The sequence below is a fragment of the Theropithecus gelada genome, chromosome 4, assembly GCF_003255815.1.
Source record: "Theropithecus gelada isolate Dixy chromosome 4, Tgel_1.0, whole genome shotgun sequence".
Lineage (NCBI taxonomy): Eukaryota > Metazoa > Chordata > Mammalia > Primates > Cercopithecidae > Theropithecus > Theropithecus gelada.
Window position 1 is genome coordinate 23,157,050 of NC_037671.1, and position 23,622 is coordinate 23,180,671.

Below are 23,622 nucleotides of genomic sequence, written 5' to 3' on the forward strand. Positions count from 1 at the left end.
AGCTAAGGGCAGCAAATTCACCCTCTGAGTTTTTTTTTTAATCAGGGTCCATCCCTTCAAAATATACTGCCATGAGAGGGCCCCTGAGTGACATTCTGAATGGCTTAACGGATTCCTGTCAAAAGTGCTCGTATGTATTGGAATTTGTACACTGGCATCTCCAGGACAGTCACTTCCTTTTAAAGCTTCTATGGACATTTCCTACACTGAAGCCCCCGTTCGAAGTGTTTAGGACTGCTTCATTCAATGTACTGCCTCCTAAGTCAAACACAGTGAAAATAGAGTCATTTACTAGATGGCAACTGAGAACAATGGAAACTTACTTGTATAAGCTGATGGTTGGTTCAACTGCCAACATCACGAAGGGCGCTACCGTGTAAGAGACGGCCAGCTGAGTGACGGCCCAGGTGCCTGCATCATACACAGCCTTGAGAGCTCTTGAAGAAAGGAAGTAATGTCTGTAGTTGTTCCTGACCTGCAAGCCAACACAAGCAATTGCAGTGAGGAGCGGGTAAAAAACAAATGACGACTTCCACTCTGCGTGTGCAGGTAGTATGCCACAGGAACACAGGCTACAGAAGACGACCAACATCTGAGTTGTATTCTCAGCTACAAATACCATCAGGACTCCTTGTTTTTATTTTTATTTATTTATTCATTTTTAAGACAGAGTCTTGCTCTGTCACCCAGGCTGAAGTGCAACGATACAATCATAGCTAACTGCAGCTTCAAACTCCTGGGCTCAAATGATCCTCCCACCTCAGCCTCCCAAGTAGCTGAGACTGCAGGCACATGCCACCATGCCCAGCTAGTTTTTAAAAAAAAATTTGCAGAGATGTGGGTCTCGCTTTGCTGCCTAGGCTGGTCTTGAACGCCTGGGCTCAAGCAATCCTCCCGCCTCAGCCTCCCAAAGTGCTGGGATTACAGGTGTGAGCCACTGTGCCTGGCCAACTTTTCTTATTAAAATAATAATAATAATAATACGTGTTCACTATAGAAAAATGGTCAAACAACTAAGCAAACAAAAAAAATTTTTCTTTCTCTTTTAACACCTCCCAAAGGAAAGCATCACTTAAAAACTTGGCGCAGAGCCATCCAAGCTTTTTCTATTCATATGCATCCATGTTAATATTGTTACTGGCACCAATATAATTTCTAGCTCATTTTTTCATTTAGTAATATATCATACACTTTTTTCCGTGTCAGTAAATATTAATCTCTAATATAATTTTAAGTTAATCTGGAAGAGTTAGCTTGTCTTCCCATCCCATTTTGCTATTATAAACAATTCTGTGATGCATATCCTTGTAAATAAATCTCTGCCCTGTTTCCTAGTTACTTCCTTCAGGTAATGATAACACAAATAATATTACTATTACTAATAATACAAGCAGCTACCATTTACTGAGTGCTTACTCTGTGCCAAGCCTGTGTTAATGCTTTGCATGACTCATCTCTGGTTGATTCTCTCATCAAGCTTAATATGTTAGCATCATGATTCCCATTTTACAGATAAAGAAACTGAGACTTAGGTAAAGAGACAATTCTTTGAAATGGAAAATGCTAGGTCAAAGGATACACTCCTTTGTAGGTCTTCTGACACATGTGACTAGATCTGGCTCTAGAAAGACCCCCAGTTTCCAGATTCAGGTCAAAGGCAGAGCTGGAAACAAGGGCTGGGCGATAGGCAGGTCAGCCTCAAAGCAGAAGACACATCAGTGCCCAAGGCTGCCTGTCAGCCCTAAGTTCCTCAGGACAGAGACCAGGGTCCATCCATCGAGCAATGCTGCATGTCAGGTGTGAGATTTTACTGGGTAACTTCTAGGGCCCAAAGACACTTCATGACTGTTGAGTTCAATCTCCTTCTAGACAAAATAAAAACACTGTTCTATCAACTCTCTCCTCTCTATCCCCTACATAATTTGTTTGCGAATAGTGTTTCCAGGCCATCCAAAAGAAAAGCTCTACACAAATCTGAGCCTTTACACCAGTTGAGACCATAGCGTAAAAGACACCTGAGGGAATAATCCTCTGGATAGATTAGCAAACAGAATTCTGAGTTTTATTTCTTCATTTGGCCTGACCACTTGTTCTTTTCTTTTATAATCTAAATAGTTACATGAACAGGAGAGAAGAAAATGTCTCCCCTGTTTTCTATGTACAAATACGTATAATATGCACTTAATTTCTAAAAGCCAGCATGAACAGTAATTCACTTTGTTCATATATATCTATTCCAGCACACCTGTGTCTGACTAAAATAAGAGATCCTCAGGGGAGGGACTCTTGTCTTGTTCACTGCAGTAGCCCAGCACCTAAATCACTGACTAGCACATAGTAGGGCTCCTGAAACCTTCACAGGATAAAATGAATTAAACGGTGAGTGGATAGCTATGTGGGGGCTCCTGAATTCACATCCAAAATATGGCTCAACCAATGTCAATAAAAACTCTTGGCATCAGAAATAAGGAAGGCCACAATCGCAATCAAAGATTAAAATAAAATTAAATACAAAACTCCTGTATTTGGCAACGAAAGCACTGAATCACAATTACTTCTATGCATGCTCGTCTTCTTCTTGGAGGAAAGTTTTATTCTTTATTATCGTGCTGTACAACAAGCAAATTGCAGAACAATCTAGAGAAACTACAGGCTCCTGAAAAAACCTAGAGAAGCGAATTTACAAAATTCACAAACACAAACTAAGCTAACTGCGTTGGGCATGTGAACACACGAGGTTAGATTAATCTCCGACAGACTCGCTTCCTGTGGCCGCTATCTCATTGACTGCTCAAGAGACTTTGTGAGTTATTTCTAGGCTCAGAGTAATGAAATGAGAAATTAAGCAAAGTATAAGCAAATTGAAGTCCTATGGTGCCTACGTTAATTAATCATCATCATCATCTGTACTTAGTAGACTGTATATGTTCACAGACTTTAACAATTAAAAATGTTTTCATCTCTTAGGGTACTAAACATTGTCCCCACAATTCCTTTTGTTTCACAAACTACGAACATAAAATGGTTAACCATTTTTGTAATGACTCCAGGTTCCTACATATTCAAGTATTTCTCTAACGGGAAGACTCTTGCATACTGGTTTGATTTTTCAAAACATCGCTCCCATGTTCACATCCCACCCCCAACCCTACTTAGGACCCAACAGATAACAAACATGCAGGCATCAGATTGCTGAGGGGAAAGACCCTAGGCCTAAAGGATGCTTACCGCTCTAGCTGCTAATGTGACAAGAATTCCAGTTAAGAAGGTAAAATAGTATCCGGGGTAGACACCATGCCACAAAGCAGAGAGGATGAAGGTTAGCACCGTGGGGTACCATGGAACCCGTTCATAGCACACGCTGCGAAGACAGGAAGGAACAAGACACAGGTGAACATACCAGAAACTTCTAACTACAGCTGTTGTTTCTTGGATAAGACTATGCAGAAATCATTTGGTCCATTACTGATGCGATGCCTCCCTAACCGTCTTCAGGGACTTGCAGTGCAATCCAAGCAGCCTGGACTACCCTGATTTCCTTAAGCATTACCAGATAGGTAATTCACAGCTCAGCCTTTTGAAGGGATGTTATACATTTTTAATTTCCATAGACTAAATGATCTGGACCCATCACACTACATCTGTTACATCTGTTATAGGTCTGAGTGATCACTTTCCACCCAGCACGAGTTCCTGCCTTACAGATGCTTACTCCACCAATGGCCTCATTTACTGGGAGTGCTTAAGTAAGTGCCATTGTCAGTAACAATTTTGGAATCAGGGTCTTTAGAAATGAATATCCTTATTTAGTAAAAATTAATTTACCTTTCCCACCAGGCTCCTATGCCATCTAACCTAATCAGCACCATCACCCTGTTCATCTCTTTTGGCAATGACTCCATTACAAAATCAATATGTCGGTTATGTGACCTCTTCAGGTCTCCCAGTGTCTATCAGACTTCAATCCACGAATCTGCCTTAAAGAGTGATACTGTGACAATCTAGCAAATGTCAGCAAATACCCTGAAGGTTTTTGGCTTTCTGATTGTTTATTTGAAAAAAAAAAGTGATAGGTAATTTCCCCCCACAACTCAGTCTATGAATTGCCAGTGGCACTCTAAGGAAGCCACCACCTCATTTGCTAAATGAGAGGACCCAAATAAAAAATAAAATAGAAATTCAAACAGGTAACACCAACACAGCACTGCATGGGTGGTCAACAGCAACCAATTTAAACACAAACTAAGCACGATGGCTCCCTCTTCATAGAAAGAAAAAGAATGCATTTGGAGAGATGAACACAGGACTGAGAGCAGATTTGGACATTGGATGACTCAGCACATTGGGAGTACTCAGTATGTAGAAACAGAAGTTTATGCTAAAATCATTTGCAAAATTAATTAATAGCAATAATGTTGAGGCCAAAATTTCAAGATGACTATGTTCAGATCAATTGTCAGAAAATACTGCATGAGTTTACTTTGGAGGAATTACTACACACTCCGTCTCTTCTCTTACCCCAGTGTTTTGACCCATGAAAGATGCTACTTATCAAAACAGTAGAATCTCCTTTAAAGCTTAATATTTTTACATACTCCCTGTATTAATTATGATAGGCATATCACTAGGTAACAGAGCTTGCTGCTTCAAGGACGGCATATTATTATTTCCGTAGTAAATAATGTTTTTAATTTTGGAACATGTAGGAAAACAAAAGGATAGGGAAATATCAACAAAAATATAAATTTTAAAAGCATAAACATCTGGGATACCATAAAGCGTTTACTGCTAGGGGTGAACACTGCAGTCATCGATGATTTGATGCAGGCATTAACCTTCCTTGACATCTGAGCAATAGACTCTCCCTCAAGGTAAGAGGCAGCACAGCAGAGAGGGCAAGAATCTAATTCCGGGCCGGGTGCGGTGGCTCCCGCCTGTAATCCCAGCACTTTGGGAGGCTGAGGCAAGTGGATCACCTGAGGTCAGGAGTTTGAGATCAGCCTAGCCCACATGGTGAAACCTCATCACTACTAAAAATACAAAAAATTTGCTAGGCTTGGTGGTGGACACCTGTAATCCCAGCTACTCGGGAGGCTGAGGCAGGAGAATCACTTGAACCCAGGAGGTAGAGGTTGCAGTGAGCCAAGATCGCACCATTGCACTCTAATTTGAGTGACAGAGTGAAACTCCTTCTCAAAAAAAAAAAAAAGAAGAAGAAGAAGAAAAGGAAGAAGAAGAGGAAGAAGGAGAAGAAGAAGGAGAAGGAGAAGAGAGAAGAAGAAGAAGAAGAAGAAGAAGAAGAAGAAGAAGAAGAAGAAGAAGAAGAAGAAGAAGAAGAAGAAGAAGAAGAGGAAGAAGAAGAAAGAAGAAAGAAGAAGAAAGAAGAAGAAGAAGAAGAAGAAGAAGAAGAAGAAGAAGAAGAAGAAGAAGAAGAAGAAGAAGAAGAAGAATCATCTAATTCTGAAAGCAGACCATTTGTACTTGTATCTGTCCCTTAGCTGGGTGACTTTGGGCAAGTGACATAACCTCTCTGGGTCTCACTTTTCCTCACCTGTAAAATGGGGGTAATGACTCACAACATCTCATGGGATTGATGGAGGATAAAACCAGGACCTGGTATACAGGAATGGCAGCATTCAGGGATATAAAATAAATATGCTACATTATGACCTTCTCAAATCACTGTATTTCTACTTTTTCATTTACGGGGCACAGATGTTAATACAAAACAAGAGTGTCAGATGACATTGCCACAGGCAGACTCCCACTGTTCAGCTACTGACTCCCCTCCAAACATATACCAGTGCCCTAAGTAATGAGGTCGTTTTTGTTTTTCTTACCGCTTCAGCCAAGTAGCTGTCTGAATATTCCAGTTTTCCAAGTACATTTTGAAACTTGTGGCAGTCTGGAAAGAAGAAAATAACACCTATCATTAACTTTAAAAATACCCCAAGTAATGGGAAGTTCTCCCCAGTTTCCCTGGCAGCAGGTTAGATACGGTATTTCAATAGTGACTACTCACAGTCAAGAGCAAATCAGCTGTTCCTTCCTACACAGGACAATTTTCTGCTGTTTATAAGATCCACTTTGCAACTAAAACTTGGCTTGCAAGATCTCAATTTTTTTTCAAAATGTATTTTCAAATTACAGGAAAACTGAAGGAACGTTTTGTGGGTTTCCCTTCCACTCTGGTTAAAATTTTTTAAGCCAGCTGAATTTTATAATTAAATATTCTAAAAACGAATTTGCCCCAGGAAAAGTTTAATCATGGGAATTTGGTGCCTTTACGGGGACAGCTTAAATTTAATTGTCATCTTTTCACTGTGTAGCCCTCTAAAACTAGGTCAGTCTTGTACAGTTAACTCTATAGATAGCTACTCAGGTTCCAACATTTCCAATTGTTTCTGGAATACTAAGAGATTTTATGCATGAAGAGATCAAAACACAGGAAAGGAAACAAATATCACCCAACTGGCAGTGACGCAAGCAAATCAACTACTGAGAAGGGACATCCCCATGATAACCCATTACCTGGGTTTTCTCTTTAGAAAAAACAAACAAACAAACAAAGGTCTTATCCAAGTCTAGTGCAGCTGGGCGTGGTATCTCACGCCTGTAATCCCAGCACTTTGGGAAGCCGAGGTGGGCGGATCCCCTGAGGTCAGGAGTTCAAGACCAGCCTGGCCAACATGGCAAAACCCCATCTCTACTACAAATACAAAAATTAGCTGGGCATGGTGGCGGGCACCCGTAACCCCAGCTACTCAGAAGGCTGAGGCAAGAGAATTGCTTGAACCTGGGAGGCAGAGGTTGCAGTGAGCTGAGATCGCACCACCGCACTCCAGCCTGGGCGACAGAGCAAGATTCCATCTCAAAAATAAATAAATAAATAAATAAAATAATATAAAATAAAAAGCATGATGCAAACATACAAGGATCAGAATTCCTAAAGAAGGTAGAAAGTCTAAGTGCCACTTTTTTCTGAAGTGTTTTCAACCATAAGAAAATCATATACAGGCCACACGTTGGCCTAATGTAGTATGTCTGTAAGGGACAGAAGGAAGGAGGAAGGGAGAGAAAAGAGGGAGGAAGGAAGATAGATGGAAAATAGATCTTTTTATTGTGAGTTTTTATGTCAAAACCTCAAGGAGTTTTATTTATCTGCTTCTTCTATGGCTAATAAAATGCTATAAGCCCAGCCTTGGGGTGTCTTAACTAATCAGACTTCCTTGTTTTTCTTTACCTCCTTATTCTATATCAAATGTATGATGACAATGTAAACTTTCTCCTTCTGGTTTTCTTTTATAAGAAATACATACTTAATGACTCAGCCCTTTACCCTGAAGACATGTCCACCGTGGAAGGATTCTGTTTTTTGGCGCATAGCTAGGGGGACTAGTAGGCAGCCGAAGGTCAAGGGGGACCACCCTAAAGGACATTTACCCAACAAAACTCCAAGGCAGCCAGTCAATGAGTTTTGAGGGAGAGAAGAATGTTAGTGAGAAAAAGTCGTAACACACTTGAACTCTCTCTGACATCATCTATGTAAAAAAGAGAAGCTTACGGATCACCTATACTGCTTTTCCAAAACTGAGATAGGTCATTCTGAAAGCTGGACCTTGTCCACTTACATTGTGGCCCATCGTGACCGGGGACTGCTTCTTGCCTCACGTGCAGCGACCAATAGTAAAAGCATTATTTGTTCATTCAGAACTGATGCTGGACCTTGGCCATGCTCTTACAGCATCTGCCAAGGCCTTCCACCCACAGGAGACCCCAGATCCTCTAGGACTATACAAAAATGAATGTTTTGCCCACAGTAGGCCCTCAATATCTGTTGAATCTGATTGACCTGAGTAACCAAATAGCATGATGAGTTTAAGTTGAAGATATGATGTAATTTACTTAGATAACAGTGGCATGCTTCTATTTCTTTCTGCTTGTCTGTCTTTTGAAGTAGCGCTGTCTCAATGCTAAAAAAAAAAAGAAAAGTAAAAATATAATCCTCCCTATAAATTCCACTATGTTTTGTAGTTAAAATGCAGATCACTTTCCCTCTGGAGGCCATCCACATGCAAAAAGCCTCAAGCAAAAGATGTTGGGGGTTTCCCCCATGCCTCCTTCTGACCTACTTTCCACCCAATGTGGGTGGCAGGTGGTCAGTTTCCATCTATCTCTGGCTTCTTGCTCTATACACACAATCCCTCCTGACCAAACTCTCCAGTGGGCTCTGTCTGCCCTGTGGCAGGTGGAAAACCAAAACCAACAGCAAACATGAGTCACCTGGTTAGGAACCCAATGCTTCTGCATGTTGAGAATCACGCCCATTCAGCTAAAGGGGGGAAAGGGTCTGAAACTTGGCATTCCTGTCTACTCCAAGAGCTATCAATGCAAAGAAAACCCAGAATGATGTGGCCCCAAGGAGACCACCTCTGATAATGACAGCAGACCAAAAATTGTGGTGCAAGAATGAAGACAGAGAGAAAAACTACACTATTCTAGTGGCCTAAAAGTTGCACATTATGACAATTCTTCTTAAAAGTGAATGCATTATAAATGCCTCCAAAGGAACCACACAGAACGTTTGCAATATTGAAATCAAAATACAGGAGCTTCCAGTCTGCATTCATCACTGAAATAGGTAGAAAGAGAAGAGAGAGCGATCACACATTGGGACCTTCTAGTTGAAAGAACAAGAATATAAACAACAAAAAGATTTTCCTGGCTCTTTTTCAGATGTTTTTGTGTCATTCTTCTTTGAACCATTAAAACTGTCAAGAAAGTAGATATCTTTAAAAAAGAAAAAGAAAAAAAAAAGACAGAAAAAAACAATTCTGAGATTCAAAATGTCCAGGAGGCTTCTGAGCCTGGCAATCCCCTGAGAGCAGCTTTTCTTCAGACACAGGGATGAAGCATTCTGGGGATATGACACTCAAAGCAAACCATTTGCTTTCTTCACTATGGAAGTTGGACTTAAAAGCATCATACACTCACCTCAATTTTCCAGATGTTTAGGTTCGAAAGCAGATCCCAACAGAAATTCCCATTCTTATCCACTCCGCTGAACCCAAAGCCAGCTGCATTGTTCACTGCATCAGCTATGGTTTTTAAAGTAACACATTAGGATATGGAACAAAAGTCACATTGCTGCTTTTAAAAGACACTAAATATCTGTCTAGCTTCAAGATGGAGAAATATGCAGTAGTGTCCTTGGGAAAGGAACCCCAAAATGTAAAGGATCTGCTAACATGCTGAAGCAGAAAAATATGTATTGGCTGTTTGGTAACCTTGATTTTTAGGCATTCATTCCCTTGCATTTAGGGAACACCTGCTAAGGTAAGAGGAAAGAAGCTAGATGTCCATAGAATGCAAAAATGAGAATAAACAAGAAACGAAGAACCAAAATGAATAAGTAAACAGGAGAATTTAGTGACCAACTTGACAGGAGGGGAGAAAAGAAAGGAGGTAAAAATAGATCTGAGTTCAAATACAAAGACCAGAAGAAACAGGGGACCCAGAAGAGGTCTCAGAGCTGTCACTAAAGACAGCAGGGCATTACCTAAGAAGCAGTGCTAAATCAGGAGGAGAACCAGCTCCGCAAGAGCGACTGGAGCTCCGCCTGGACATGTTAAGCATGACCTGCCAGTAGTGTATCGGTTGGAGCTACCGAGATGGGGTTAAAAAAAGTTTAGGTCCCAAGACAAAGGACAGAGCTAGAGGTGTGACTCTGGGGCCAGCTGCAATGGAGGCCACGTGTGGACAAAATCATCCAAGCCAGCCACCCATAAAGTCCCTTTAAAAGCTCCTGTTTCCATCTTTATCTTATGTCACTGAACTATAAGAGAATGTCCTCCTGCTGGAAATATTTCATCTCCATTCAATTCCTTAATGAACTCAACACACTTTTATTATGATGACCAAGAGGCTAATTGTCTCTTTCTGCTTATTTAAAAATCTGTTAGAATATTTTCTAAGAAAAAACTAAAATGAACTAATCAAAATAATTAAGAGATAGCACTATGAAATTTTTTTTTTTTTTTTTTTTTTTTTTGAGACGGAGTCTCGCTCCGTCACCCAGGCTGGGGTGCGGTGGCACGATCTCGGCTCACTGCAAGCTCTGCCTCCCGGGTTCACTCCATTCTCCTGCCTCAGCCTCCCATGTAGCTGGGACTATAGGCGCCCGCCACCGCACCCGGCTAATTTTTTGCATTTTTAGTAGAGACAGGGTTTCACCGTGTTAGCCAGGATGGTCTCGATCTCCTGACCTCGTGATCTGCCCGTCTCGGCCTCCCAAAGTGCTGGGATTACAGGCGTGAGCCACTGCGCCTGGCCAGCACTATGAAATCTTAGATCTGGAGATCTTAGAGAAATCTTTCTTTTTCTATAAAAGTCCAACTCTAGATGGCCTTCTGAAGAGCTGCCTTAAAGAAAAACAACCTGTCCTAAGTCTGTCTCATTTATATTTGGCAGAGATAATGATTTAACACTGCTTCTCTTACACTTGGCTTCACTGTAAGATGATCTGGTTTCTTTTAGAAGGAAGCATGAAAGAGACCAAGTCCTTCTATGTCATTCTCCCCTCGCCAACTGGATGGGAACCCAGTGGAGAAAAAAAGACAAACAAAGTGAGGGTGTGCCTGTAAGAAACTGATGGTTTTAAATGTGTGGGAACTAATTCGTGAGTGACAGAGATCAACGACACTAAGGGCCTTGAGGTCTGTGTTGAGAACTAAAACCAGAGCCAGGCTGACCATCACTGGAACCAGTATAACCACTTCTAAATTCCTTCTTCCATCTCCAGCCTCATTTCTGGCACAGCTGGTTAGACCTAAGAGAAGAGAATAATGAAACTATCTTTCTTTCTCTCTCTCTCTCTCTCTCTCTCTCTCTCTGTGTGTGTGTGTGTGTGTGTGTGTGTGTTTTCAGTGCTTATTATCTTTCCAGGACTCTATATAATAATTTACAGGCAGTTCCTCATTTAATCTTCATAACAGTATTGAGACAAAAGGTTAAGGATGGGCTCCAGGGGGAAATTGGACAGGTTTCTACCTCCACGTGGCAGCATACTACATACATGGGCCTGGGAGAAGAATCATCTAACTTCTAGAAACCTATTCCCTTGAACATAAAATGGATATAATAATGGTACTCATTTTAAAGGGCTGTTGAAATGATTAAACAAAATTAAATATGTGTGCAGTAGATAGCTCAGTGCTGGCCCAAGTTAACACTCAAGAAAGGTTAGCTCCTATTATTATTATTATGCTATTAAGGGGACTGAGGCTAGAGATATTAGGTAACCTTTAAGATCATGTAACCTCTGGGAGGCCGAAGCAGGCGGATCACCTGAGGTCAGCAGTTCGAGACCAGCCTGGCCAACATGGTGAAACCCCATCTCTACTAAAAATACAAAAATTAGCCGGGTGTGGTGGCGGGCACTTGTAATCCCAGCTACTCCAGGGGCCGAGGCAGGAGAATCGCTTGAACCTAGGACACGGAGGTTACAATGAGCCGAGATCGCGCCATTGCACTCCAGCTGGGCGACGAGAGCGAAACTCCGTCTCAAAAAAAAAAAAAAAAAACAAAAAACATGTAGTTTGTTAACAATGCCAGAATCTCAATCCTAGAACTCGATTCCACAACCTGAGCAGGTACGAGCCACCCTGAAAGAGGAAAATGGTGAAAGGTTCCCAAGTACTGACTCTCAGAACCACACCGAGTGGATGTTGGAATCCCGACTCCACCTAGTGATCCCACAGTCATTTATCCAAGCCTGGTTTTTGTCTCAGAGCAGTGACAGGCTCTAAGTTCACTAGTCCAAAAGTGGTTTTACTTGTACTGTGCATGTCTCCAATCTATTATTACAGATAGATTAATTTGTATGCCCATCTGTTGGACTATATGGTCCTCAGAAAACAGCCCAGACTAAAGTCTCACTAAATAGTACTAGCACTAAGTAGTAGGGGGAAAACAGCCAGGACCATACACTAAGTCCAAAAGAAATAGTTTGATTATTTGAATATAAACAGTATCTAGAGCTAGGCTAACACAGTGAAGCTCAGTGGAGATTCATCAAGAGGCCAGCTTTAAGGATTAAATTTATAATCATGTGTAATTAGTCCATCAATTATATGTAAATGGTGTTTTAAAGAGAGCTGGAGAAAACAATTATTCGGTTAAGCAGTTTAAATATTCCCTGATACACTATTCATTGCTTCTTTATTCATAAATAAGACAAAGGTTAATTTCCAACCAGCCCATGCAATCTAAACTGTAACAAACTTCAAATTGAGGCCATACAAATTAATGAAGTGTTTCTACTGAAGCTACCCAAAAAAAAAAAAATAAAGGGAAGCATTGGGGGAGAAAAAGAGCTAAGTCCACATAGAAAGCTCTCCACAGGAAGGGGTACCTCTCCACTGTACTCCAGATGTCCAGGGAACTCCCCAAAGGGTAGAAAGGTGCAGGTGCTCCCTGTTCCCATGACACTTCCCAGTCCAGGTCCCTCCTTGTCTCGGACTTTCCCTATGGAAAGGAATGGCCTTTCTTTCCTCCTGAGATCAGGAGCTGATTTAGTCCAGAAGCCAGCCCTTAAGCTCTGAGATACAGAAAATGGGAGCAGGAGGATAGGAAGAGAAAAGAGAAAAGGAAGGTGGGTGAGGCAGCAGAAGATAGTAGGAGGGAATTAGATATATTCTCTCTCTCTCTCTCAGTCCCCTACACACACACACACAGTCATTCAGATTAGAGGAAATTAAAACTATTAATTATTTAGCCAGCAACAGTGGCTCACGCCTGTAATCCCAGCACTTTGGGAGGCTGATGCGGGTGAATCACCTGAGGTCATGAGTTCGAGACCAGCCTGGCCAACATGGTGAAACCTCATCTCTACTAAAAATACAAAAATCAGCCAGGCGTGGTGGTAGGCGCCTGTAATCCCAGCTACTTGGGAGGCTGAGGCAGGAGAATTGCTTGAACCCAGGAGGTGGAAGTTGCAGTGAGCTGAGACCGCACCATTGCACTCCAGCCTGGGTAACAAGAGTGAAACTCCATCTCAAAAAAAAAAAAAAATTAACATAGAAAAAATAAGCTCAATGTTCTAAGTAGGGTTCCAACCATAGCAGGTCTGAGGCCTGCCTGCTACAGAAGTCATCATTTGTAATTGCAGAACAAGAAATAAGATAAAAGACTGCTGAACCTTCCCCAATCTGTATTCATCCTTTTCTCTTTATTCCTCCCACTGGGACGGCGCTGGAAGAGTATTGCCTAGTGGTTGTATATCTGTGTTCCCAACCATGCAACAATCCTGAGGGAGAGTCAATGTCCTACCTTTCGATTCCTCCTAGCACAGAATCTGGTACTCAACAAAAACTCCTTGAATTAAATTGAAAGTGTACAGAAACAAAATTTCCCTCATTGTAAATTTTACAAAAGCTCTAAGTCAGATCTCTCCGGCCAAATGTTACATAAATACAGCATTGGACTGAACTTATGCAGTAACATTTTGGCCCTTAAAAATAATTTGGACTGGGGGAGGAAGGAATGGGGAGTTATTTTTTACTGGGTACAGAGTTTCTGTTGGGGTGATGAAAAAGATCTAGAGATAGACGGTGGTGATAGTGGCATAGTATTGTGAATGAGCTTCAAACACTGAAGTGTACCCTCAAAAATGATTAAAATGGTAAATTTTACATGTATTTTGCCACAATGAATTTTTTTTTTTTTTTTTTTTTTTAGTTAGAGTCTTGCTCCATCACCCAGACTGGAGTTCAGTGGTGTGATCTTGGCTTATAGCAACCTCCACCTCCCCGATTCAAGCGATTCTCATGCCTCAGCCTCCTGAGTAGCTGAGATTACAGTACCTGGGATTATTCCACTAATTTTTTGTATTTTTAATAGAGACGGGGTTTTGCCATGTTGGGCAGGCTGGTCTTGAACTCCTGACCTGAAGTGATTTGCCAGCCTCAGCCTACCAAAGTGCTGGGATAATAGTCATGAGCCATTACACCGAGCCAAAAAATAGTAATTTTTTAAAAAAGTAATTTGGTACCTGCAAACTTTAATTGAAACTTAAAACTTGAAGGATGAACTGAGAGGGAAGAGGAACTCAAGCAATTAAGTGCTACTCCCTCATTCGTGAGATGTGGGCTGAACCCTCGGAAATCAAGTTTAATAATCTATTTTATTTAATAAGCCAAATCACTGCTCTCTGACATCAAGTGCAGGTCACCTGCAGCTAAGATGTCCAACTCCCATCCCAGAAAGGGTTCCATGTGATACAGACAGGGCTTCCATGCTTCATCAACACCCTTTCCCAGTCTCTAAGTACACAGACAGGTTTATAGCTCATGTTAGCAAAGCTTTATGCGACTGCAGTCTAAAATTGTTTGAAAGGAAAGAGATAAAAGCTTAATATGAACCAAGTTATCCCACAGGAAAAAAAAAAAGTGTGATAAAACCAAATGAAGTCGAACTCTCTACCAAAAAAAAAAAAATCACTTGAAGTCAGCTTCTTTCTAAGACATAAAAACCTAACCAACAGTTCCTTAAAGAAGTGTAACCTAAATTAGCATGTGTGTTGGTCAGATTAATTCAAGGTGCATCCTATATTATATAAAACCCAGAAAAATGACAAGAAAGCCAAATCATTCCGGAATTTCCCCTCAACTTTCCACTGCTTTACATGGCCAGCTTTGATTAGTAGAAGGAGAAGCTTCCAAGTTTTGACATCTGTTAATAACATTCGGTTTAAATAACGGCCAGAATGTTTTTCTCCATATCGTGGAGAACTGAGTTTATGGAGGGTGGGAGAGAGGAGTGCTATGTTGGAATGTTAAAACTGACCCTGGCTCAATTGCCTCCCATTACGTGTTGAGCTTCTTTGATTAACTGATCCAAAATGTCGTTCTGGCTAAGCCATCCAAGGAGTAGCATTTCTCCCTCATTCATTTGCAGCTACTCCATCAAACTTACCTAAAGTCCATGCAAAGTAATACTTGGGCTTTGAGGCTTGCATGACAACATATAAGTAGCAGAGTCGAGCCGGAAAGCTTGCTTTATGGACAAACCAGTCATCCACAAGGCAGGTGACGGGAAAGGTCTTCGTGAGCGTCAAAAACAAAAGGAGAGACACCAAGGTGATGCCCAACTTGTGTATCACAGCTCCCTGAAAATGGGGAAAAATCAGTGTCACCGTGCAGAAGGCTCAGGTGCGAAGAAAACAGCTTTGGCATGGGCCTGCTAAGGACAGCATTGCTCCAACAGCTGCTTGGCATTATTCCCCAGAAGGAGTGGCAACAGGCATTCTTTTTCATGAGACAAATCTGACAATGGAGATTAGGTGCTATATTTAGATACAGAACATGCCTCTGACACTTGAGGGTTGAATGTATCTAGACTGGAAGAAAATCTCCATCAGCATATTCAACGAACAAAATGCAAGTACTTATATTATCCAAAACACAAGAGAAATGGATAACAGGGTGGCAAGTTTCCATCGAGAAAAACGAAAAACGTTTGTACTTTTGCCTTCTATTCCTGTGACCAGCAGAGCCCAGGAAATGTCCTTGAGTCACCAGCAGAGAAGACAGAGGCTCAGGTATGAAGGATTCTGAGCAAGTAATTGAACACCTGGGCCAGCCAGGACATAGGCAGATAATGGGGAGCTCTAGACAGCCTTCCAGGATGGTTTAGATGTAGCCTACTCTGGGGTTAATTGTGTGCTGACTTTTTAAATTCCTCTGGACAGAGTGACTTTGCCCAGTTTTCCTGACATTTCAGGGAAAGTCCTTCAACATTCAACAGAACTCTAGTCTCCGAATTCATAAGAAAAAAAAAAAAGACTTTTATTGGTAATATGGGCATAGCAATAGCACCTCCCTCAGAGGGCACCTTGGGGTTTAAGTGAATGAGTGTTTGCAAGGTCCTGTGAACAGTGCCTGGATCCCGGTTAAGTGCTTAGCACGCCCAGCCACAATTACAGCTGTACCACTGATAGGCACCGCTCATGGATCCCAGCCCTTTCCCAGCTGTATGTCTTGAACTAAAACGCGACCTCACCACTTCAGCTTATCTGTGCACAGAAACGCAAGCGTTTCCTTGGAGAGTGGCAGAAAGACTCTCTGATGACATTATTTTATAAATAAAAGCACAAGAAGCATGAAAACACTAAGGTGACAGATACTGCCTAGAAATGCGGTCACTTTGATGTCTCTCACAGCCATGGTGACTTCACTCCTAGATCGTTTTGGTAAAGCAGATGAACTTGAGATACTTGACCAGTCCTAAGTGCTGAGAACCGAATGATGTCAAAAATCTCTAAAAACTCATACCTAATTAATAAATTCCTTACATTTTCAAATACTTAACTCATATTCTTTGCCAAGGCTTCAGCACTTTCAAAATATTTAACTCGAAATATCCTCATTTCCTTCCTTTCCCAGTTTTCACCACTCCTTTCATTAATTACAAATGTCCCTTAAATACAGGATATTTGATCTCAATAAATTCAGCATATTTGTAAAGTTCAGTGAGTTATCCTAATATTGACTAATATGAGATGGACAAAATTCAGGTTACATTTTAAAATATTATTTCAAAAAGTCATCTTAAATTCTCTCAAGGTCAATATAAGCAAGCTTTGGGCATGCCAAGGTCAAACTGGTTTCTCTTGCAATAAGTGGGCTCTGCAAGAAAAACACATTAATTCCAGTTCCGCGGTCCCCCCACCTTCTATGACATATTATCTTTTGGCTATACTTGAATTTCAACTCATAAAGGCAAAACACCCATAGTATTCAAACATGTTAACTCCACAGTGCTGGGTACATTGTATGCACTAAATATTGACTGATGAACTTATTGCTTTCATTTTCCTAGCCGATGAGCTTCACAGTAAAATAAACACCCATTGCTCCAACATAGAACTGCTGCAAATAAGTAACTACACTGGTATTTTAAATAAATGAGAAAAGTTATTGGCCAAGCTTTCTGGTAAACTGTTTCGCTTCTTAATTAGAACCATTATTCGACAGAGTCAATCCTGGCAGCAAAACCCTATTCTCTAGACACTAAAAACTTACTGTGGGAGAAGGTTCTGGCAAACTGTGGAAACCTTTTTGCTTCCGGTTCACCTCCAGCAATGTCATGTGTATATGCTTCCCCTCAATGAAGGCTATGTAGTCCTTGAAATTGTTACAAGGACCAGCTATGACACTCATGAAATTGAGAAGGTAACTTAAGTATTCCAAAAAAGAGGGTTTCACTCTGTGAAAATAAAGTAAATAAATTGAAAATAAAGTAAATAAATTGAAAAGTCTTCGGTCTTTGCTTTTTCTTCAGAATCTGTAAATAAGCAAACACAAATGTTATCTCTGTAGATTCGATATATGACATGACCTTTCCTTGTTTTGTTTCTATAAAGTCGGCCGAGGAGAAATCTTGTGGAAAGGAAAGGTTAAAGCAGCAGGTGGCTCACAGCAGGCACAGAGCTCCATGCCGCCCTCTGCTGGCCAGACACAGCTGTAAGCACTCAGAGGTGGGCGAGGGCAAGTGCAACTCAGGCTGCGAAATGTCCTTTTCTCATCAACCTTCCCTGTCTACAGGACAAAACGAAGGTAACAAACATAAAGCAGGGCGGAGCCTGACCTAATGTTAGCTGATCGAGATCCTTCCAAATGGGAAAACTCCCTCCCGATTGCCAACATAAATACTAAACAAATGATGGGTGGAACCAGTTTCCACTGGAAGAGGCCACACAGAAGAACCGCAGTAGCAGCCTGTTGTCTGCTTTGGCAACCAGGCCTGAGTTCCTGAGCAACAGACCAGGGTAGTGGCAGGAAAAAAGCCTGTAGAGAACAGTTCTGTGTGGTGCTTTAATGGCATTTTGGAAGGCCTGTTCTAGCAAGATAGAATAAAGGCTCCCTGAAATGCCATTGCTAACCAGTTACTGGAATTATCCCCTATAGCAGGGGTCCCCAACCCCTGAGGCTCAGACTGGTATTGGTCTGTGGCCTGTTAGGAACTGGGCCAACAGCAGCAGGTGAGTGGCATGTGAGCAAACGAAGCTTTATCTGTATTTACAGCCTCTCCCCATCGCTCACATTACCTCCTGAGCTCCACCTAATGTCAGATCAGCAGTGGCATTAGATTCTCAGAGGAGTGCGAACCCTATGGTGAACCGTGCCTGCCAGGGATGTAGGCTGCCACTGTTTATGAGAATCTAATGCCTGACGATCTGTCACTGTTCCCCATCACCCCCAGATTGGACCACCTTGTTGCAGGAAACAAGCTCAGGGATCCCGCGGATTCTACATTATGGTGAGTTGTATAATTATTTCATTGTGTATCATAATGTAATAACAATATAAAGTGCACAATAAATGTAAGGCCCTCCTGAAACCATCCCCCCCACCACCACCTGCAACCCTGTGTCAGTGGAAAAACTGCCTTCCACTAAACAGCGGGTCCCAAACAGGTTGGGGACTGCTGCCCTATAGCATTTACACCTCCATTGTGCTTAGGAAAGGGCTGATTCATTAGAATCTTTCAAGAGTGTTCCACTGCTTCCAAGTCCCAATTCCTTAATGCAAGAATGAAGAAGTCAACCTCCTCTACCACCCGGGACCTTCCTCACTTCTTCCAGTTGTCCCTGATTCTGTCTAGCAGGAACCCCCCGCCCCTCCACGATGGCTGCACCCGATGTGCTACCCCACATGCCATCTTTATTCTCAGATCAAAGTTATTCCCTCCCCTCCCACTTCTTCTCCAACACTCCCCCTTCCTACTTCATATCAACACTGGCAAAGCCAGCTGTAGCCCTCCTCCTGTATTTAACTCAGCTATACTCACCTCTCCTGCCCTACTTCCTATCTTTTTCACAGTGGCATTTAATCGTACTGACACTGATCATTCACTATTCTTTAGGACCCCCAAGACACACGCCCAATAAGAATACTTGTGGAGTAAACATAACAACCCCAGGGAAGGACAGCCTTGCAGATGTACAGCTCTATTTACTCTTTGACCCAACAGATTCTACTTCTGAGACTCTATGCTGTAGTTCTACCCTAACACATTTCAAAATGACCTAATACAAGGTTATTCATCACCTAATCATTTGTAAAAGTCAAAGACCGGTAACAAGGCACATGTTCATCAATAGCAGATTCATAAAATAAATGATATTAAATCCATAGAACAGAATTAATGTGCAGATATTTTTTAAATGAGGAAAATCTCTAGATACTGATATGCAAAGGGCTCGTTAATATATCATTACACTTCACTTACTTGATAGCAAGTCGATGTTGTTCAGCAGAAAGGTCTTCAGCTCTTCGACCTAATCCTATGAAAAAGAAAAGAATTTAGAAATAAGATGCTTGAAGTGAATTCGATGACAAATTTTAAAAGGCTCTTATCAAAGTCATTTGAACCAGGTAATCTTTGTTTGCTTCATAAATCATAAAGAGTTCCTGTTTTCATTTTTTTTTTAATGCCCTGGACCAAAAGAGCTACCCATAAGTACATGTGTGAGAAGCAAAGTCTCTGTAGGTTCACATGGAGAGGGAAGGATTCGAAGTTTTCTCCTACTTAATCTGCACAGTATGACATGGACCCAGAGAACCCTCCCCATCTGGGAGTTCCTTGCCACTTTGTATATGTCTTCCCTGATACATCAGAGAGAGCATCTTGCCTTTAACAGGCTGCCACAGCTTAAAAACCTCCCTGGTTGCACTAGGTGCAGACACCTACTACCAGCTGAGAGCTTGGTTGTGGGACATAATGGAAAAAGAAACAGGAGACTTTCCTCTTCCAAAAAAAGAGGGGGAGGGAATGTAATCTTGAGTGTGAGAAAATTACAAAGGAATTATCAACGTTTTCTTCTTTTTATCATTTGTTTGTATCAGAAAAACTCCCAACCAAGTCACATCTGTGCTTTCTGTGAAATGTACACATTAACGCAGAGTCAAAGAAACTGAAGTATTATCTTAAAAGCAATATGTCAACTGTAAAACTGTATATTCAGCTAAGGCTGAGTATGGTCACCAACCATGAAGGCAATTCAAAACCATGCCTAAGAGGAGGTAGAGTATTTCTGGAATTTACTTGTTCCTCCCACACACCAGAAAAAAAAAGAAAAGAAAGAAAAAGGCAAGTAAACATTTTGCTGCATTTAAGGGATGTTCCAGGAAATATGGTAAACTGAGAATGCTTTAAAAAGTAAATTTAGGCAACAAGGCTGCTTAAAAAGAAAAAAGAAGCAGTGCTTTTACATTTTTATAAGATCTCATCAAATAGTAATCTCTGGCAATCCTAGAAATTAAACTGATTTTAGCTATTGATTTCAGTTGCTAATGTCTATAACCACTACCAAGGGGACTTTCCAACTACAAGTAGAGTGACTAACTCACCCTGCTTTGCTCAGGACTCTCTGATTCTGGCACTGAAAGTCACATCTTCTGAAACCTTTTAGTACTGGGCAAACCAGGACGGTTGTTTACCCTAGAAAGACTCCATCCTTGGTATAAAACTACCCGGTTCTCTACAGAATGACTAAATCACCAAGTATGAACTAGGGATACACTAGGTCAAATGAAATTAAATCAGTTCACAAGCTTTAAGGAAAAATAAGGAAACTAGCTGTCAGAGATAAATTTCAACCTGTCAACATATAAAAAAAAAATGTTAACAGTCAAAAAGTGCTTGTTAGAGCAGTACAAATCCACAGAATATACTTCTACTAATTGTTCCTGGCCTCTCTAAAGCCCATATTGAAATCTTCCACCCTGAAATAATCTTCCTCCCTTTCTTGGAACCCAGTCTGAACAATGTAAATCACACTTTCTGGCCATTTTTAGGCGGTGCCTGAGTGAAGAAAATGTTCAGCTTTACACAAACAGAAGATTCTTCCTTTCCCCAGCTTTGTTGCTGTTGTCGTCGTTGCTGTTGTTGTTGTTGTTGTTGAGTCTCGCTCTGTCACCCAGGCTGGAGTGCAGTGGCACGATCTCGGCTCACTGCAATCTCTGCCTCCTGGGTTCAAGTGATTCTCCTGCCTCAGCCTCCTAAGTAGCTGGGATTACATGTGGGTGGCACATGCCACCACGCCCGGCTAATTTTTGTATTTTTAGCAGAGACAGGGTTTCATCACGTTGGTCAGGCTTGTCTCAAACTCCTGACCTCGTGATCCACCCACCTCGGCCTCCCAAAGTGTTGGGATTACAGGCGTGAGCCACCGTGCCTGGCCCTTTTCCCAGCTTTTTATAGGGAATTATCATTAGATAATTTTCCAAGCCAAACAAACAAATGAAAACAAAAACAAAAACAAAAACAACCTAGCATTTAAAAATGATTAACCAGCCAATACTATTTAATCTTTCATTAGCTTGTGAGCTTCTCAGAGATTAAACCAAAGCGAAAAGGATGTCACTTCTTTTCAACAGATTTGAAAACAAAGGGCAGAGAGTATCACAAATTAACTTAAATTTAAAACATTGTAAGGATAGACAGAAAACACAGAGTTCTCAGTACAAATACGTCAGCAAATCCAGACTGCCGATTCCGCAGGAAAATGGTGAATCATGGCTGGAAAAGTGAAAGGCTATGATTGACGAGGCCTGGAAATTTTGAACAAGATAAAGCAAGATCTGCCAGCATTTGTCCAAACTTTGGACTGTGTACACCGTATAAAAAGATGAGCTCTGCATGTCAGGCTCACTCTGAGAACTAAAAGGAGGGTTGCTGTTCTCACCATCATGAACTTGAAATGCCAAGGTTGTGATCTTCTGAGTGACAATCATCAGAGGCCTGGAAGGAAGATAGAAAATAATTAAGATTGGCAAGAAGGCCATTGATGTGCTCTGGCTGTGCTCCCACCCAAATCTCATCTTGAATTGTAGTTCCCATAATTCCCACGTGTCGTGGGAGGGGCCCAGTGGGACGTCATTGAATGATGGGAGCAGTTACCTCCATGCTGTTCTCGTGATACTGAGTTCTCACAAGACCTGATGGTTTTATAAGGGGCTTTCCCTTCTCCCTTCACTCTGCAGTTCTCCTTGCTGCTGCCATGTGAAGAAAGACATGTTTGCGTCTCCTTCCGCCATGATTGTTAAGTTTCCTGAGCCTCCCCAGCCTTAAACCTCTTTCTTTATAAATTACCCAGTCTTGGGTATGTCTTATTAGCAGCGTGAGAACGGACTAATACAGCCTTTGGAAAGAAACTTTTATTCTATTTCTCTGGATGGTGGTTTTTTCCATCTCAAAGTTTATTAAATAAAATGCAAAAATAATGAATTTGAAATAAACCATTTTTATTTCCCTTCGAAATCACTTTACATAGGTAGATATAACAACAGGGAATAACAAGCTCACATTGGACACTCTTGTGCTGTTAATTGGTGTGGCCCCTGGACCAGCACCATCAGCATGCCCAGGAGCTAGCTGGAAATGCAAACTCCATTCCAGACCTAGAAAATGAGAATCTGATTTTTTGTTTAAACTCTGTTGCCCAGCGGGGAATGCAGTGACATAAACATGGCTCACTGTGGCCTCAACCTCCTGGGCTCATGCAATCCTCCCACCTCAGCCTCCCAAATAGTTAGGATTACAGTTATGTACCATCGCACCCGGCTAATTTTTGTAATTTTTTGTAGAGACTGGGTCTTACTGTGTTGCCTAGGCTGGTCTCGAACGTGAGCTCAAGTGATCTTCCCACATGAGCCTCCGAAAGTGCTCAGATTACAGATGTGAGCAACCATGCCCACCTGAGAATCTGCATTTTAACAAGATTGCCAGGGAATTCACTCATTAAAATGTGAGAAGAGCTTGTTTGGAAGATACCTAATCCAGTGCACTGATGCCACCTGGATAGACAGATACACAGGCTCCTTCATCTAAAAGTGTTCTTCTATGCTTTGTTCTATAAAAGGCAATTCTTCCATACACATGAAGTAGAAGACACATTTGTAAAATGCAACCGCCTGTAAATAAACCATTTATTGGCCAACAATAACACCAACTTTAATTTGGAAAAAGCCATCAAATAAAAACTTGCCTGAGAAGTGGCATCTATGTCAACAAGGCTGCCAAGATATCTTAATGAGGGGAAGAAGAGTCTTTTTTTAACAAATAGTATTGGCACAATGAGATGTACACAGGAAAGAACACAAAAATCAATTCAAAATGTATCAAAGACCTAGATCTAAGAGCTAAAACAAGAGAACCCTTAGAAGAAAACATAAGTATAAATCTTTGCGACCTCAGGTTGGGCACTGGTTTCCAAAAGCACAAACAATAAAAGAAAAAAATAGATTAAATGAATATCATTAGAATTTAAATGTTTGTGCTTCGAAGGACACATACCACCCAAGAAAGTGAAAAGATGTTTCATGGAATGCAAGAAAATATTTGCAAACCATGTATCTGATAAGGGACTTTACTAGACTATATAAAAAAAACTCTTACAACTCAATAATACAAACCACTTTTAGGCCACATCTGATGTTGTCAATGACACTCATCCACTTCTCTGTGAGTCTATTTTCTTATCTCATTACTCTCATCCTAATTCCCATTTTCCATCTCTTGAAAAATAATGAAGATATATTGTAAACTATAAATATATGT

The 23,622-nt window shown here is 41.2% G+C and overlaps 1 protein-coding gene across 1 annotated transcript in view; it reads right to left on the bottom strand.

The window, feature by feature from the left end:
• MBOAT1 (membrane bound O-acyltransferase domain containing 1) overlaps positions 1–23,622 on the bottom strand; it is a 110,500-nt gene that overhangs the window by 8,545 nt on the left and 78,333 nt on the right. The window contains exons 5-12 of the mRNA XM_025384507.1: positions 21,749–21,804; positions 19,291–19,345; positions 17,082–17,265; positions 14,974–15,166; positions 8,995–9,098; positions 5,841–5,905; positions 3,229–3,361; positions 324–475 (exon numbers count right to left, since the gene is read on the bottom strand). Coding sequence (XP_025240292.1) covers positions 324–475; positions 3,229–3,361; positions 5,841–5,905; positions 8,995–9,098; positions 14,974–15,166; positions 17,082–17,265; positions 19,291–19,345; positions 21,749–21,804 — 942 coding nt within the window. The remainder of the gene's footprint in view (positions 1–323; positions 476–3,228; positions 3,362–5,840; positions 5,906–8,994; positions 9,099–14,973; positions 15,167–17,081; positions 17,266–19,290; positions 19,346–21,748; positions 21,805–23,622) is intronic.